Source organism: Equus caballus, chromosome 16 (genome assembly GCF_041296265.1).
Source record: "Equus caballus isolate H_3958 breed thoroughbred chromosome 16, TB-T2T, whole genome shotgun sequence".
NCBI lineage: Eukaryota > Metazoa > Chordata > Mammalia > Perissodactyla > Equidae > Equus > Equus caballus.
Genome location: NC_091699.1, coordinates 73,544,464 through 73,559,339, shown reverse-complemented (window position 1 = coordinate 73,559,339; position 14,876 = coordinate 73,544,464). Strand labels below are relative to the sequence as shown.

Here is a 14,876-nt window from a genome sequence, read left to right as displayed (position 1 = left end):
TAATTTTCCTAGGAAGTCATCTGTTTCATCTAATTTTTCAAATTTGTTGGTATAAAGTTCTACAGGGGCTGCCTGGTGGTGCAGAAGTTAAGTGCGCACATTCCGCTTTGGCGGCCCGGGGTTCGCGGTTTGGATCCTGGTGCGGACATGGCACCGCTTGGCAAGCCATGCTGTGGTAGCCGTCCCACATATAAAGTAGAGGAAGATGGGCACGGATGTTAGCTCAGGGCCAGTCTTCCTCAGCAAAAAGAGGAGGATTGGCAGCAAATGTTAGCTCAGGGCTAATCTTCCTCAAAAATAAATAAAGTTCTACAGAGTACTTATTTATAGTTATAAAATAAATCTATAGTTCAGTTTCCTTTTTCACTCTTTTTCTTTTTTTGGATGTGATTTTTTTTTTTGCCCCTTGGTTAAACTTGCAAAGAGTTTTTGTTTTTGTTTTAATGATCTTTCAAAAACTAACCATTGAATATACTGGCTAGGTATATGATTTTGTTATCTGGTTCCATAATTTTTTTTTTTTACATTAAATCCTTTTGTCTATTTTCTGTGAGTTTATTTTGTTACTCTTTTCCTAGATGATTGAGTAGAATGATTAGTTCATTTATTTATTTATTTTTTGCCTGAGGAAGATTAGCCCTGAGCTAACATCTGTGCCAGTCTTCCTCTGCTTTATATGTGGGTCGCCGACACAGCATGGCTGATGAGTGGTGTAGGTCCATGCCCAGGATTCCAACCAGTGAAGTGGCACCTGCTGAATTTAACTACTTTGTGACAGGGCCAGCCCCTAGTTTATTTATTTTTAATCTTTCTGTTTTTCCCATAAATGCATTTAAGGGCATATGTTTTCCTTTAATTGTTGCCTTGACCATATCCCATAGATTTTGATACATTTTGTTCTCACTAGGTGATTGTGTGTATGTAACCTGGCTATCTCTTTGTCTTCACTTCTGCTTTGTTATAAAAATCTCCACCATGATCACTCAGTGAGCCTTTTGAGTGACTTCCCATTTCTATTACTAATAGTGGGAATGGAGCCGATTTATTCTGTGGGAGCATAGCTTTTCATTTGTAAACTGGCCAATCATTTGTTCAGTACGTGCTGTGGCCTGTTTCATGAAGATTGGGCCCAGGGGTATCCTCAAGCTACTTTCAGTGGTTGCGTCCTCTTCAAGTCCTTGCTTTAAAGTATCGACTGTCATAGTTCATCATGACTTAGAAAGCCCCTGTCCCCATCTCACCGTTCACCTCACGGGCACTCCTGGCATGTTATCGTTATCAGTGCCAGTCAATGCCATCATCATCTTTATCACCACTTTTATTTATTCAACACCTACCTGCATTAAGTACTTAATGCCCCCAACAGTCTTGTAAGACAGGTATTTTTATACCCATTTTATAAATTGGGAAACTTGGAGAGGTTAAGTGATTTGCCCAGGGTTCATACAGTTTGGAAATTCTGGAGCTGAGATTTGAAACCGTGTTTATATAACTACAAGTCCTTCCCACTTGACCATCGCAGTGATTCTGTATACTGTCACTGTGGCCTTTCTACCAACTTCAGCCCAAGATGAAACATTTTGCTGGCCATGACTTTGCCTCTTTTTCTTCTCCTGTTGTTTCTGTGAGTTGGTCGAGGGCAGAGTGTTGAGGGGCAGTGGAGGAAGGCCATGAACCCTTGCAGGAAGGCTCAGAAAGGACACCTCTCCCAGAGTCTCCTGCCAGTCTGTTTTGTGATGGAGGATAGCCTTAATCTCATGTCTCCCTCGTCCTCCAGCTCCTTTTCTCTGTCCTTGGCCTCTTTGCTCCTCCAGGGTCTGAGGAAGGCAGTATATCCTGAAAGAACGTTCTAGTTCTTAGGCTTTGCTGCAGGAAGATTCAGTCTCTTTCCACAAGGTTATCTGGGAAAATTTCCAGGAATCTATTGGCTAAGCAGAGCTTCGGGAGGAATAGGTGAGCATCACCCATTTGATTCAATCCCGGGGTTTCATCTACTCCAGGCCAGTGGTTCTCAACCTTTTTGTTTTTAATTTAGGTTTAATTTTTAAGATAAATATCATGACTAAAAAAGGCAAGGATAATTTTATTTGTAATATATTGTTTATAGTGATAATTCTAGAATTTTAAACTACATATACTCTTCTATCCCTGTCGCAAAAACTCTAGAAAATTCTGACGCAGAGGAGTTAACCCCCTCCTTTTTCTCCTCTGTCACTCTGCTTTAGGTGAACATCACTGGTCTCATACTGCATAAAAATGTTCTAGGGGAAGCAAGCACCTGCGTAATTAACTATACATGAGCCAAGTGGGACGAGGTGTGTTCAGAAGCACGCGCGTGCTATTTCCTTCTGAAATGAGCTGCTCTTCCCTTCCTCTCATCCTACTTGAGAGTATAGATCTCCCTGACAGCCCCGTTAGCATGTTCTTTTTTAATGGGTCCATTACAAGTATCCCCTCCTTTTAGATCAGATTTTCATTTCTGCAGAGATTTCTTGTGTCCTCTGTCTCTGGTGCTATGATTGACATGTAGTGGGTGCTCAGTTAGTGTCTGAAGAATAAATAGGTGTCCAGTGCATGAGAGAGTGGGAACTGTTTGTGTTTTGTCTCTTCTTCTCCCTCCTCCCTGTGCGTTCTTCCCACCTGCCCTCCACATCTAGAGAAAACATTCCGCATTAGCATTGTCTTCGGAGATTATCCAGTCCAAACACTGTTTTGTGTGAAAGGCATTGATGTGGTTTCCTGGTCATTGACCCCTAGCACAGTACTGAGAGATCTTCTACCTGTGGACTCGTACCTTTGAACCACAAAGTGGCGTTCTGTCAGGGTTGATGGCTCTTCTTGGAGTGGGGGAGTGTACAGGCCAGCAGTGCTGGTGGACTGATTCAGAGCAAGTTGGTTTCTCAAGCTTCCTTATAATGAAGGCACTTCGTGCTTAACTAGGTCACTGCGTCTCTAAGAATCTGGAGTGACAGATGCTGGCTATGGTTGGTTTAATTCCGTTCCATACAAAGTTCCTGCCAGTTTTCCTTCCTGCTCATAGACAACCTGCCACAGAAGGAGACTTGGGCTCTGGTTGCTAGTGTGCCCAGATGCGAGTCCATCATGTTTGTCCAAAGCTAAAGTGCTTACCGTGGAGAATGAGGACCAACTCCCAAATCACGTGATTCTTTGGAGTTTTGACCTTCAGTCATTCTCTACCTGACTCCTAACCCTAAAGTAAATCTTGGGCCTTAATAAGTAATGAAGCCCTTGACTAGACAACTTGGCATCTTTATGACAATTCAAGGAGAATCTTGTGGGCTTTGGTTAAGGTTTTAATGTTCCATTCCATCCAGATATCAGAGAGATTTATAAGTTCTAGATTGTTAAGTAATTAGTGTTCTTCCTTGTGTAGACTGCATAGTTGATCCTGGCCTGGAAGTTAAACAAAAAACAAACAAGGAAGTAGTGTGATTTTCTCATGTAAATTAGTGACAGGAAAAGGGATGGATTTTTTTAGCCTCAAGGACTGCTGTTAAAGAAAAGAGAAAGTGAGGTTGCTGTACCTAATGACTAAAGGAAAGAGTGAGAGAGAAGAAGTGAGTTTGGAGACCTCCTGCCTCGTGTCCTTGTGTTCTGTCTCTATCCGTATTTCAAGCCTGGAGGATCCTGTTTGAGAGGGAGAGAATAGATCCAAGTAACCAAGCTAAAGTCCTTCTAGTCGCCTGTGAGGCCTTATAGGACTCCTCCCATTCCCAACTCACCTTGACTTCTGCAGCTCTTTCCTTTATCACTGTGCTCTCACCATGCTGGCCTTTGCTCTTTGTTGAGCAAGCCAGGCACTCTCTTGTCTCTGCACCGGCTGTTCCCTCTGCCTGGGATGCTCTTCCCCCAGATATTTAACGGTCAACTCCCTCTGCGCCTTCAAGTCTTTGTTTTAATGCCACCTTCTCAAAAAGGCCTCACTAAAATTGCACATTCTTTCCCACCCTCTCCCAACTCCCCTTGACTTGTCTCTTCATCTTTCTTTCCATAGCACTATCATTTTAAATATACCATATAAATTATTTATTAGTGTTGCCTATTTGCCCCCTCCCATCCTACCCTGATGTCAGCTCTCGGAGGGCAGGATCTTTGTTTGTTCCCTCACACACCTAGCAAAAGTACCTGGCGCATAGTAGGCCCTCAGTGCCCACTTTGGAATGAATGACTCAATATGCATAGTAGTTCTTTGGCTTAGAATGCAGTTCTCCAAACTGAAAAGTTTCTGGCCATTACTGTTTTGTCCTTTTTGGTTTGGCCTGCTGTACTTAATTGATTTGTTGGGACTGTTTTGGCATCATTTTTCTTTTTCTGACCAAAGGCCTTTTTGGAAAGGGCAGCTGGATCAGACCAACTGCCCAGAAAAGCCAGAGGTTGCAGGAGTCCTTTGAAGTGGCTCCACCACTGGTAAGAGAGGAGTGGTCCACAATCGGGGTGGTTCCTTCCATCAAGACAAAGATGCTTTCTTGGGTGCAAGTTCTCATGAGAGTCCCCCTCAAGAACACAGCCCCTGAGACCTTTCTAATCTCTGAGGAGGTGAACGGCTCACTGCAGAGAATTTCAAGGTCCAGTTCAGCTTAGTATCAGAGCTGTGGAGGTAATAGGTCCTGCCTGATGCCTAGCCAAACAAAAGAAGGTGATGAGCTACTCATTGGGGGTTGTGCTGGTGGGATTGCTGATGTAAGGGCCTTCTTTTGGTCCTGGCTTCTCCGTCCTCATTGCGATGAAATGTGAGAAGCAGTCAGGTTGGACTTGCCAGAGTCGCAGGCTCACTGGAAAGAACTTATCTTCAAAAGCAGATTTTCCTTCCTGCACCTTGACCTTTCCTGCCTTGCCAATTATTTATTCTTTCTTTTCTTACTCTCCTACACACACACACACACACACTTCAGAAACTATTCCTATCTTGGGGAATTTTGAGGGAATTTTGAGAATGTATGAAGTCAAGGCAACAAGCATTCTGGAATTTTCGACAATTCAGAGTTCTCTTAACTTCAGCTGTCTGGTACTCGGGGGAAAAATCCAAATCAAGGAGAAAGGCCCTCTGAGGGAATAAAGATCTAGCACAAAGCCCAAGTGAAAATTTCTGCCACTTGTTTTATAGACCAGTGTTGTCCACTAGAAGTATAATGTGAACCACATGTGTAATTTTAAATGTTCCAGTAGCCACGTTAAAAAAGTAAAAAGAAACAGGTCAAATGAATTTTAATATCTTTTATTTAACTCTGTGTATCTAAAATATTAACGTTTCACATGTAGTCAATGTGAAAATTATTAATGAGATATTTTATTTTTTCACCAGTCTTCCAAATCTTGTATGTATTTTACATTCATAGCGCCTTTCAATTTGGACTAGCCACATTTCAAGTGCCCAGTAGCCACATGCGGCTGGTGGTCATATTGGACAGTGTACGTAGAAGGCTCTCATCCAGAATCAATCAGCCTATGTTACATGTTATTCTAACAGTTAATTTTCTAGTTTCCCAGCCACAACAGATAAAGCAGTAAATAAATGATGAGAGCGATGGAGTGGTAAAGGATAGCAGGGAATGGGCAGAAGAATTAAAAGTGGCTGGAGTCATTCAGTAGAAGTACACTAGCTTTCCACACCTATGACCTCTGACATGCACAAAGTGGCAGCTTGGTAATTGAAAATAATTGATATCTTTTCATGCTTGTCCTCTACCTCATAACCCGAGTCACCACAAAAAGGCTAAATCATATTCACCATTCTCAAAGAAGGTAGGGAGGTGTGAAGAGTACGTGGAAAAAGTTCAGGAAGATTTCTATCAAGTGTTGCTAAAATAATAGCGTTCTAGTACCGGAAACCGGGGAATAACATACGTAAGTAGGAATCTCAGACTACGTGATAAAGCCCTTTCCATTTCTGAAGCTCGGAGCCCACAAAGGACTTGGAGGAATCTGCGAGTGTGGCTTCAGATGGATGTGTGCCTCCTCAGGTCCCTAAGATTGCTAACTTCTTTGGTTTCGTGGGTTTCCCTTCTGGTCCATGGGGCAGAGTTGCAGCTGGAGCTCTGGAGCCCGTAAGGCTCAGCAGTGGCCTGGGCCCCAGCTGGGTTCCAGGAACCTCAGAGTCTGGCTTGTCCCTTTGGGAGCCTTTCCCTTGGAACTGGCCACTCGATGGGCATTTGCTTGGGACAGTGGTACCGAAGTGTATGGATCTGCTGTCTGAGCTGCACTACACACATTCCGGAGAACAAAAAACAACAAAAAACAAAACTCTCAAATCAAACACCCTCTTTGCCTTTTCTCTGTTTTTGTTTCTTGTGCGTTTATAGAAAATTATGAAGTCAGGAGCAGGGAGAGTAGCTGTCATATAACTAGTGTGCATTGTTCTCACATAAAACATTCAGCCTATCACTGCCTGTGACATAGTTTTGTCTCTCTCCTTATTCCTTTTTTAGGCCGAGGAGTCTTGTAAATGTAATGGCTGGAAAAACCCCAACCCTTCTCCCACGCCCCCCAGAGCCGATCTGCAGCAAATCATCGTCAGTCTAACGGAGTCCTGCAGGAGTTGTAGCCATGCCCTAGGTGAGTTCATAAATCTTCAAGGAAATGCTAACGTCATTGTTGCCTGAAAGTTCTAATTTACTGAATTCCATGGATTAGCCAAACTTGCAATCTCTTTACCACTGTATGAGGCAACAACAAAAAGAGTCTCTTTAGTCTGATGAATTTGCTGGGGAGGGCTTCATGTGAGAGACAAACCTTGCACTGTCTGCACTGACTCCTGTCGGACTGTTCCCCGTTCGCCCAAGAGCTGGGTTCGACTGGGGGATTGCCACATAAGACGAAACATGACAACTGAGCTCATTAAAATAATGTACAACATGTTCTGCTGCATTATGGTGGGGGCTGAGGATCTTTGACCGCCAGAGTTGAAACCTCAACCAACTGGTTCTTTGTCTAATTATTATTATTATTATTATTATTGTTATATTTTCTGATTCCCTGAACTTTCTGAAAGTGCTTCGTTTTATCTTCCCCTTCTGTAGTTTCCTGTATCTGGCAGCTCTTTCTTCATTGGGGTTGTGTTTGGTAAATGTTTACTTGTGTTTTCCCTTTCAACCTTATCTTCTCTTAAGATAATCATTGTCAGGATGGCAAGATAGACTTTGCCAGAGTTACTCAACGTGACTGTGCTAATATGTTCTTGTCCTGACGCTAGTTTCAGGATAATTTTTTTTAAATTGTATTTTGTTTGAGTAGTTAAAAGTTCATGGGTTGTTTTCCCTGGATACTAAAATTCTGGTTCATAGAGGATCTTGGAATATTATACTTACTTTTTGGCCTTCAGCTATCCAGTCTCCGAAAGAATGCCTGTCTGTTCAGTTTACTGTCCCGTATTGTAAGGACATAGCCCTGGGCAGAACATTCTCTCTAAAGTGGCTTTTTCCACCTGGCCATTGTAAGTGGGTGGCTTCTTTCTGACATCTTTTTCTCAAGCTTCCTGCTGATATCGAATTGTGCAGCATCAGCCTTCAAGGTTAGCATGGTGTAAGGTCGAGTCTGAAGTTCTATTTTGTGCTCAGCTGGGGAGGATTTCAATACTTATAGAGCAAAAAGGGAGACAGTGTGATCTTCCCAGGAAGTTACTGCATGGAGGAGCCTTCTGAAAAAGGAAAGAGAGAGCATTGATCTCACAGAAGAAGTAAACACACTAATAGTTATATCTTTGTGTTGATTTAACTAAAATAATGTAAATCTTGATTTTTGAGGCAGCCAGTGCAAAGGAAAGATTCCAAAAGTTACAGAAACACATTCGCTGATAACTTACTTTTTTCACAATTGATCCCTCAGCGAATGCCCTTTAGAATTGCCTCAGAAAATATGATGCAATAAAAAGCTGGGCTCAAGAACTCGTTAAGCACTGGGCTTGAACTGTATTTGGTATTGATGGGGAAATCCGATTATCCTACATCCATTAACATTTAAAAACAGAGTCTTCTTTCTTAGCTGAGCAGATTGTCTCCCTTCTGAGCATGTAAACACACACGAGTGCCCAAAGGCAGAAACAGCCTTTTACAAAGAACAGCCAGCTTTGTTCCCTTTTATATTTCTTAACAAGCTTTGAAAACAAATACCATTATTTGACAATACATAATCAAGAATGGGGAAAAAAAGTACATATCCTTTGACCTCCAAATCCATGCCAGAAATTTAACCCCCACATAGATTAAGATGTGCCTTCAAGTTAAACTAAAAGGACAGTTATTATAGCCTTAGTCAGGATAATAAAAAACTAGAAACAACCTAAATATCCCAATGTAGGAAATAATTGGTTGAAGTGTGAAAATCTGTATTATAAAATTTGATATGCCTGTTAAAAAAAGATATATTTTAGGGCCAACCTGGTGGCATGACCGTTAACTTCACATACGCTGCTTCGGTGGCCCAGGGTTCGCAGGTTTGGATCCTGGGTGTGGACCTACACACCACTCATCAAGCCACACTGAGGTGGCATCCCATAGACCAAAAAATGGAGGAAGATTGGTACAGGTGTTAGCACAGGGCCTTTATTCCTCACCAAAAAAATAAGTAAATAAGTAAAAATAAAAAGATATGCTTTACAACATGTTAAGACATTCTTAATGTATTGTTTATGAAAAAAGCAGCTTAATTGGACGTTTTACAATTTCAGACTAAATCTACTAGCTGGGGTTCAAATCCTGGCTTTACAACCAATAGCTGTAAGTTGCAGCATATTATTTAATCTGCCTGGACCTTGGTTTTCTCAGTTCTAAAATGGAGTTCAGAATAGTATCTACCTCATAGGATTGTTGTGAAGATTAGATGAGAGAACGCATGTAAAATTTTAGAACAGTGCCTGGCAAAGTAATGCGTTATTATTAGCTCTTCTTGTTAGTAGCAGTATGACAATACTCTCGGGTTCTTTCACGTCAAACAGCAGACATGAATTCCATCTAGTTTAAATGAGAAAACTGTTTAGAAGAAGGGTAGTGGTAGCTCCTAGAAGCTGGAAACAGAGGGAAACTCGGTTTCATTCGGGTTTGGGGATCTCAGCTGCTGGAGTTTGTCGACCTTCTGTCCGGACACTCCCCCTGGATGATTCAGTTCCAGCTACCCCCGTCCCTGTGAGTATTGGTTCAGGATTTAAATCCCCCGAGGAGAGGACCTGATTGGCAGAGTGCCTGTCACGTGCCCAACCCTGAGCGTTTCACCCTCAGAGAACTACATGGGAGGCAGTCATTCCCAAATGCGTGGATGCTGACTCAAGTACACCATCATGAATATTATCTCATTTTATTAGTTTAGAAAACATGGCATGTATTTTAATATATATGAACAGGAAAAGATCTAGAAGGATGCCTGTTGAGTTGCTGACCCTGATTTTCTCAGGGTATTGGGGTTGTAGGTGTGTTAAAAATATTTTCCCCCTTCTCCTTCCTTTCTCACTCTTTACTTGTCTATACCTCTTCAGTCTGCTTTCTTAAAGTTGAAATGTCTGCACCTTTTCAAGTACTCTTGGAATTATTGCCAGAATGCCGTAGTTTATTTATTGGTCACACGGCTCTAGAAAACCTTCTGAGGTTGTGCTTCGTCCCTCCCCCAACTCCAACTTTTAAAAAAATTTTTATTATGGAAAGTTTTAAACATATGTAAAGTCAGAAAGAATAGTTCAATAACCGCCTTGTGCCACTCACCTGCCTTTAACAATTACTAACATTTGCCAATTCCTCCCATTTTGCTGGAGTATTTTAAGCAAGTTCCAGACATCTTTTCTTTTTTTGGGAAGATTAGCCCTGAGCTAACAACTGCCATCAATCCACCTCTTTTTGCTGAGGAAGACTGGTCCTGAGCTAACATCCGTCTCCATCTTCCTCTACTTTATATGTGGGATGCCTGCCACAGCATGGCTTGCCAAGCAGTGCATATGCACCCAGGATCTGAACTGGCGAACCCTGGGCCGCCAAAGTGGAATGTGTGAACTTAACTGCTGTGCCACCAGGCTGGCCCCCAGACATCTTTTCTTATCCATGCATAGTACTTCCTTTTTTCTTTTTTTGCTGAGGAAGATTGACCCTAAGCTAATATCCACTGCCAATCTTCCTCTTTTTGTATGTGAGCTGCCACCACAGCATGGTCACTGACAGAAGAGTGGGGTAGGTCCACACCTGGAAACTGAACCTGGCCACTGAAGTGAAGCATGCAGAACTTAACCATTAGGCCACCTGGGCTGGCTGCAATTATTTAATTATTGCCAGTAAAGTAGAGGCTGGGGTTAGGGAATTCTGTCAAGGCTGAATTCTCAAATATGTTTCAGTTTGTGCCTGTTCTTCTATTTTCGCACTCACTGTTCTGAGTTTGGTTAATTTAGTCACCAGTAATCATACATGTGTCAATATGTAATGTTCCTGGACTTGTCAAAACAAAACACTCAGGCTTATTGATTGAGATGATGTCTATTCTATTGATTTGCTGTTGGGCATCTTGTGGCTCAGCCATCCGTGTTCGTTTGACAGTGAGCTCCGGTTTCATGTGATCTCCTGACAGTTGCTTCCATCCCAGGCATCCTTGGCCTGCTGTAACTTGATATTCTTCCGTGTCTCCTGGGTGTATAACACAGGCCTGCCAGTCTGATCAAGTGCAAAGAGCATTCAATTGGGAGTTAGAAAATATGAATTCTAGGCCTGGCTCAGCAGTTTGCCAAGTCCCTTAACCTCTGCAGTTCAGTCTCTATCCATCGAATGACATGGTCGGTCTAGACCTGCTCTCCAGTGTAGCCACTCACTACATGCAGCTAATGAGCACTTGAAATGTTGCTACTCCAAATTGAGATGTGTTGTAAGTATAAAATACACGCTAGATTTTGAAAGCTTACTATGAAAAAAAGTGAGCTGTCTCATTCATATTGATTACGTGCTAAATATTTTGGATATATTGCGATAATAATATGTACTACTATTAAAGTTAATGTCGCCTGTTTTGGGACGTAAAATGCACGTATGGCTCATATTGTATTTCTATGCATAGTGCTGGCTTAGAACATTCTAGTCCATTCTCTGAAATTATTTGATATTTGAGATTGGTACAATCAAATTCAATTTACAAAAATTTGATGAAGGGCCCTAACAAAGTACTTCAGTTGGCCCAAGCATTTCTCCTTATTTCAATATTAATAAAAATTCCTTATGTGGGGACTGTTTAAATAACAACCTGCTTCTATGACCAGGAAAGGAGGAAACACACCGTTGTGATCAAAACACAATTGTCATTTTGGAGTCCATTGTTCTGAAATGTGCCAGAACATATTGATTATTAAATTTGACTAGTGAGAATTTTTTGCAGTTCTGTAGAAAGTTTTTGATTATTTTTCAGTGCCATCAGTTTTTTTCTGATATATAAATATATCATCTATACACACACACATATATATATTTAAATATCACAATGATGGAAATCGGCAATTCTTTATCACTCTGGTTACCACTGCTTACCTGCTTAATTACAGTAAAAACTTTCCAAGGAAAGTAAAGAGCTAGCATTAACAATTACACTAGAGCTTATTTCTTGAATAGTATGAGGTATGAAGGGACTAGCAGTATTTTTCTCATGGACTTGTTTCAAACATTTAAATCATAGGCAGTCATTCGACCCGGCACGTTTTCTTTGGCCTTTCCACCTTTGCGTAGACCTCTACCGCTGAATCACCCGCTGGTTCCCGTGTGCACGTGTACTGTGCAGATGCCAAGTGACGTAAATATGGGCCCAGCCGGCACACTCGCACAATCTCTTGAGTCAAGTCAGCGTATTCCTCTTGGCTGGGTGTCCTCTGTTTTTCTAACGCTGCCTTTTACGCACAGGTTTCAGAGTTGTCAGGAGCTGTGAGTCTGGTCGAGCAGAGGTTAAGGGGATGAGCCTGGTAATCTTTTTCCTGCTTACTTGATGTAAGTTCCTTTTCCCCGCCTTCCTCTGCTGTGAAGTCCTGGTGATTTTCTCTCCGGGTGCCTCCCTCTAGCACTGCCTGAATTCGGGCTTGTTGTGCATTCTTTGGTTGCATCTGCGGCAGCTCCTGGAGTTCCAGTCTCCATTCTCGCTTCCCAAGAAAGGAGTGGTCCAATCTGATCCCATTCTCCCGCTTAACTCCTCTGAGCTTCCCACTGTTCTCAGAATGCAGCCTCGCTTTGGCTGAGCTGCGGCATTGGTCAGGCCTCCACTCTCTAGCCTTTTTACCAACCACCTGTGTTGCCTTTTGCCACCAAGCTGTTAGTGTTCTCTGAAAGTTCTTCACGGTTTCTCTCCTCTCTGCCTTCGATATGGAGGCTCACACCACCTGCAATGCCTCTGCTTCATTTTCTGCCAGAGGAACCCTACTCACCTCTAGAACTTGGTAGAAAGAATAAAAGCCTTCTCGGAGCTCTGTTGCAATGTTCCTCCTTGTATAGCTATACGTATCTATACCCTTGTTGGTTTTCTGTGTTGCACTGAGATTAAAGACTGACTTTTTCTCTAGTTCCTAATATATTTAACTTTGGGGCATAATTGGGTTTATTCCTTCATTGATAAGCATTCATTGAATTCAGTAATACTCAAAAGATGGCTGGTAGCATTTATTTGCAAGGAGCTTTCATAGTTTATAATCTGTACTTGCTCTGTCCACTACAGTAGGCACTAGGCACGTGTGCCTTCTGAGCGCTTGAAATGTGGCCAGCTTGAATCGAAATGTGCTGCAAGTGTAACATGACACTGGTTTTGAAGACTTAGTATGACAAAAGAATGTAAAATATTAATGATTTTTACATTGTGTACATGTTGAAATGAATAATCTGGTACATATTAGGTTAAATAAAATGTGTTAGGGGCTGGCCCGGTGGCACAGCAGTTAAGTGTGCACGTTCCGCCTTGGCGGCCCGGGGTTCACCGGTTCGGATCCTGGGTGCGGACATGGCACTGCTTGGCAAGCCCTGTTGTGGTAGGCGTCCCACACAGAAAAGAGGAAGATGGGCATGGATGTTAGCTCAGGGCCAGCCTTCCTCAGCAAAAAAAAGGAGGATTGGCAGCAGATGTTAGCTCAGGGCTAATCTTCCTCAAAAAAAAAAAAAGAATTCCTGAAACTCAACAATAAAGATAAAAATTAAAAAAAATATGTTATTAATATTAATTTCACAACTTTTAGTGTCTTTTAAAGTGGCTACTAGAATATTTAAATGTATATATGTGGCTCGCATCCTGTTTCTGTTGGCCTGAACTCATCTAATGGGCTCTTAATCTTAAGCTTCTCTTTTTCTCCATTCCAGATCTGAGATTACAAAAGGTGAAACCACTTTTAAATTATAAGCCTTTTGCACATAGTCAACTGAGAAGGTTTCAATGAGGGAATTCGTTTTACCTCTTCCAGCCTTGACCTCAGATTCCCATGAACAAAAAATGTATTTGAACAGCTTACGGCTCCTCTGGATGCTGTGCCGTTTGTGTTCTTTCCAGGCCGAAGGAGCAGAGACATGTTAGCTGCCTGCCCAGCTGCTGCCTGTTCACACTGCAGGGCATGTGAGGACTGGCAGGCTGTCCTCAAGAGAAGTTCAGGCCAGTGATACATGGAGCCAGAGCTTAGTGAGGGTCACAGCACATGGTGACAGTGCACTTCCTGTTCCCAGCCAGGCAACAGCTGCACCATGATTCTTGGCAGCAGGCATTTGGCGAGTCGCTCCCTGGCACCCTGGGTATTTGCAAGTCTGACACAGCACTGAGAGGTGCCAAGGTACACCCTCCTGGAGAGATGTGAAGACAGCAAAGCCCCCCCAGGCCTGACTCACACCGTCTCTCCAATGCCCTCCACACGCGATGCACACGGGGGAGACAGTGACTCACCAGGAAGGCTGAGCTCTTCCCCCAAGTCAGGGGTTGGCCGTTCTTGGGTAATTATGGCGATCCTTTGTACCAGGCTCCTAGAAGACAATTTGAAATGAAAGCAGACTCCTTTGCATTTGATTATCAAATTCCAAGTGGAGGAAAGATTTTTTAAAAACTTTTTATTTGGAAATAATTTCAAACTTACAGAAAAGACATGTGAATAGTAACAAAGAGCTCCGCATATATCTTTTGCCCAGATTTACCTATTGGTAACATTTTGCCCTATCTGCTTTGTCATTGTTCTCATACATACAGATACACGGACAGATTCTCGTGTGTGTGTGTGTGTGTGTGTCTGTGTGTGTGTATGCTTTTTTTCCCGGACCATATGAGAATAAGTTGCATATACATCGTAGCTTTTTGCCCCTAAATATTTACGTATATATTTGCTAAAAATAAGAATATCCTTTTATGTAATCTCAGTTCCATTACTAACTTCAATACATTTTAACATTTATGTAATACTTTTCTCTAACCTACTTTTTGTATTCTAGCTTTATCACTTGACCCAAAAATGTCCTTTATAGCGTATTTTCCCCTCATTAAGCATCCAGTCTAGCATCACATATGTATTTAGCTGTCATGTGTAAGAAAAACAGTTTGTCCACTCTACTCACACTCAACACTTCCAGAACACTTCTGACACCAAATGTTTGTGGGTTTTTCCACACCAAGCAATTCTCCAGCTCTCCAGTGGACACCGACTGGATGGCCTACAATTTAACTAGGTTCTGACGCTAAGGCCTGTAGTTAGTGCAGACCCCACAGGTTAAGGGCTCAGTCCTCCTCCTTCCCTCCACTTCAGATGCCAATCACAAGTCCAGTTTATTACCTGTGCTTCTGAATGACCAGCTATAGATCGGAGGCTCCCACAGAAAACGTTTTACTTACCGGATGCCCTGTTTATTATAAAAGGATGCAACTCACGAACAGCCAGATGGTAGAGATGCACAGGGCAAGGG

General features: G+C 42.3%; 1 protein-coding gene across 5 annotated transcripts in view; it reads left to right on the top strand.

Moving 5' to 3' along the window:
- KAT2B (lysine acetyltransferase 2B) overlaps positions 1–14,876 on the top strand; it is a 94,069-nt gene that overhangs the window by 22,936 nt on the left and 56,257 nt on the right. For all 5 annotated transcript variants that reach the window (XR_011427347.1, XM_023620863.2, XM_023620862.2 and 2 more), the window contains one exon: positions 6,447–6,573. Coding sequence is in view for 2 of the 5 variants with exons in the window: in XM_023620863.2 (XP_023476631.1) it covers positions 6,447–6,573 (127 nt within the window). In the remaining 3 variants the exon portion in view is untranslated. The remainder of the gene's footprint in view (positions 1–6,446; positions 6,574–14,876) is intronic.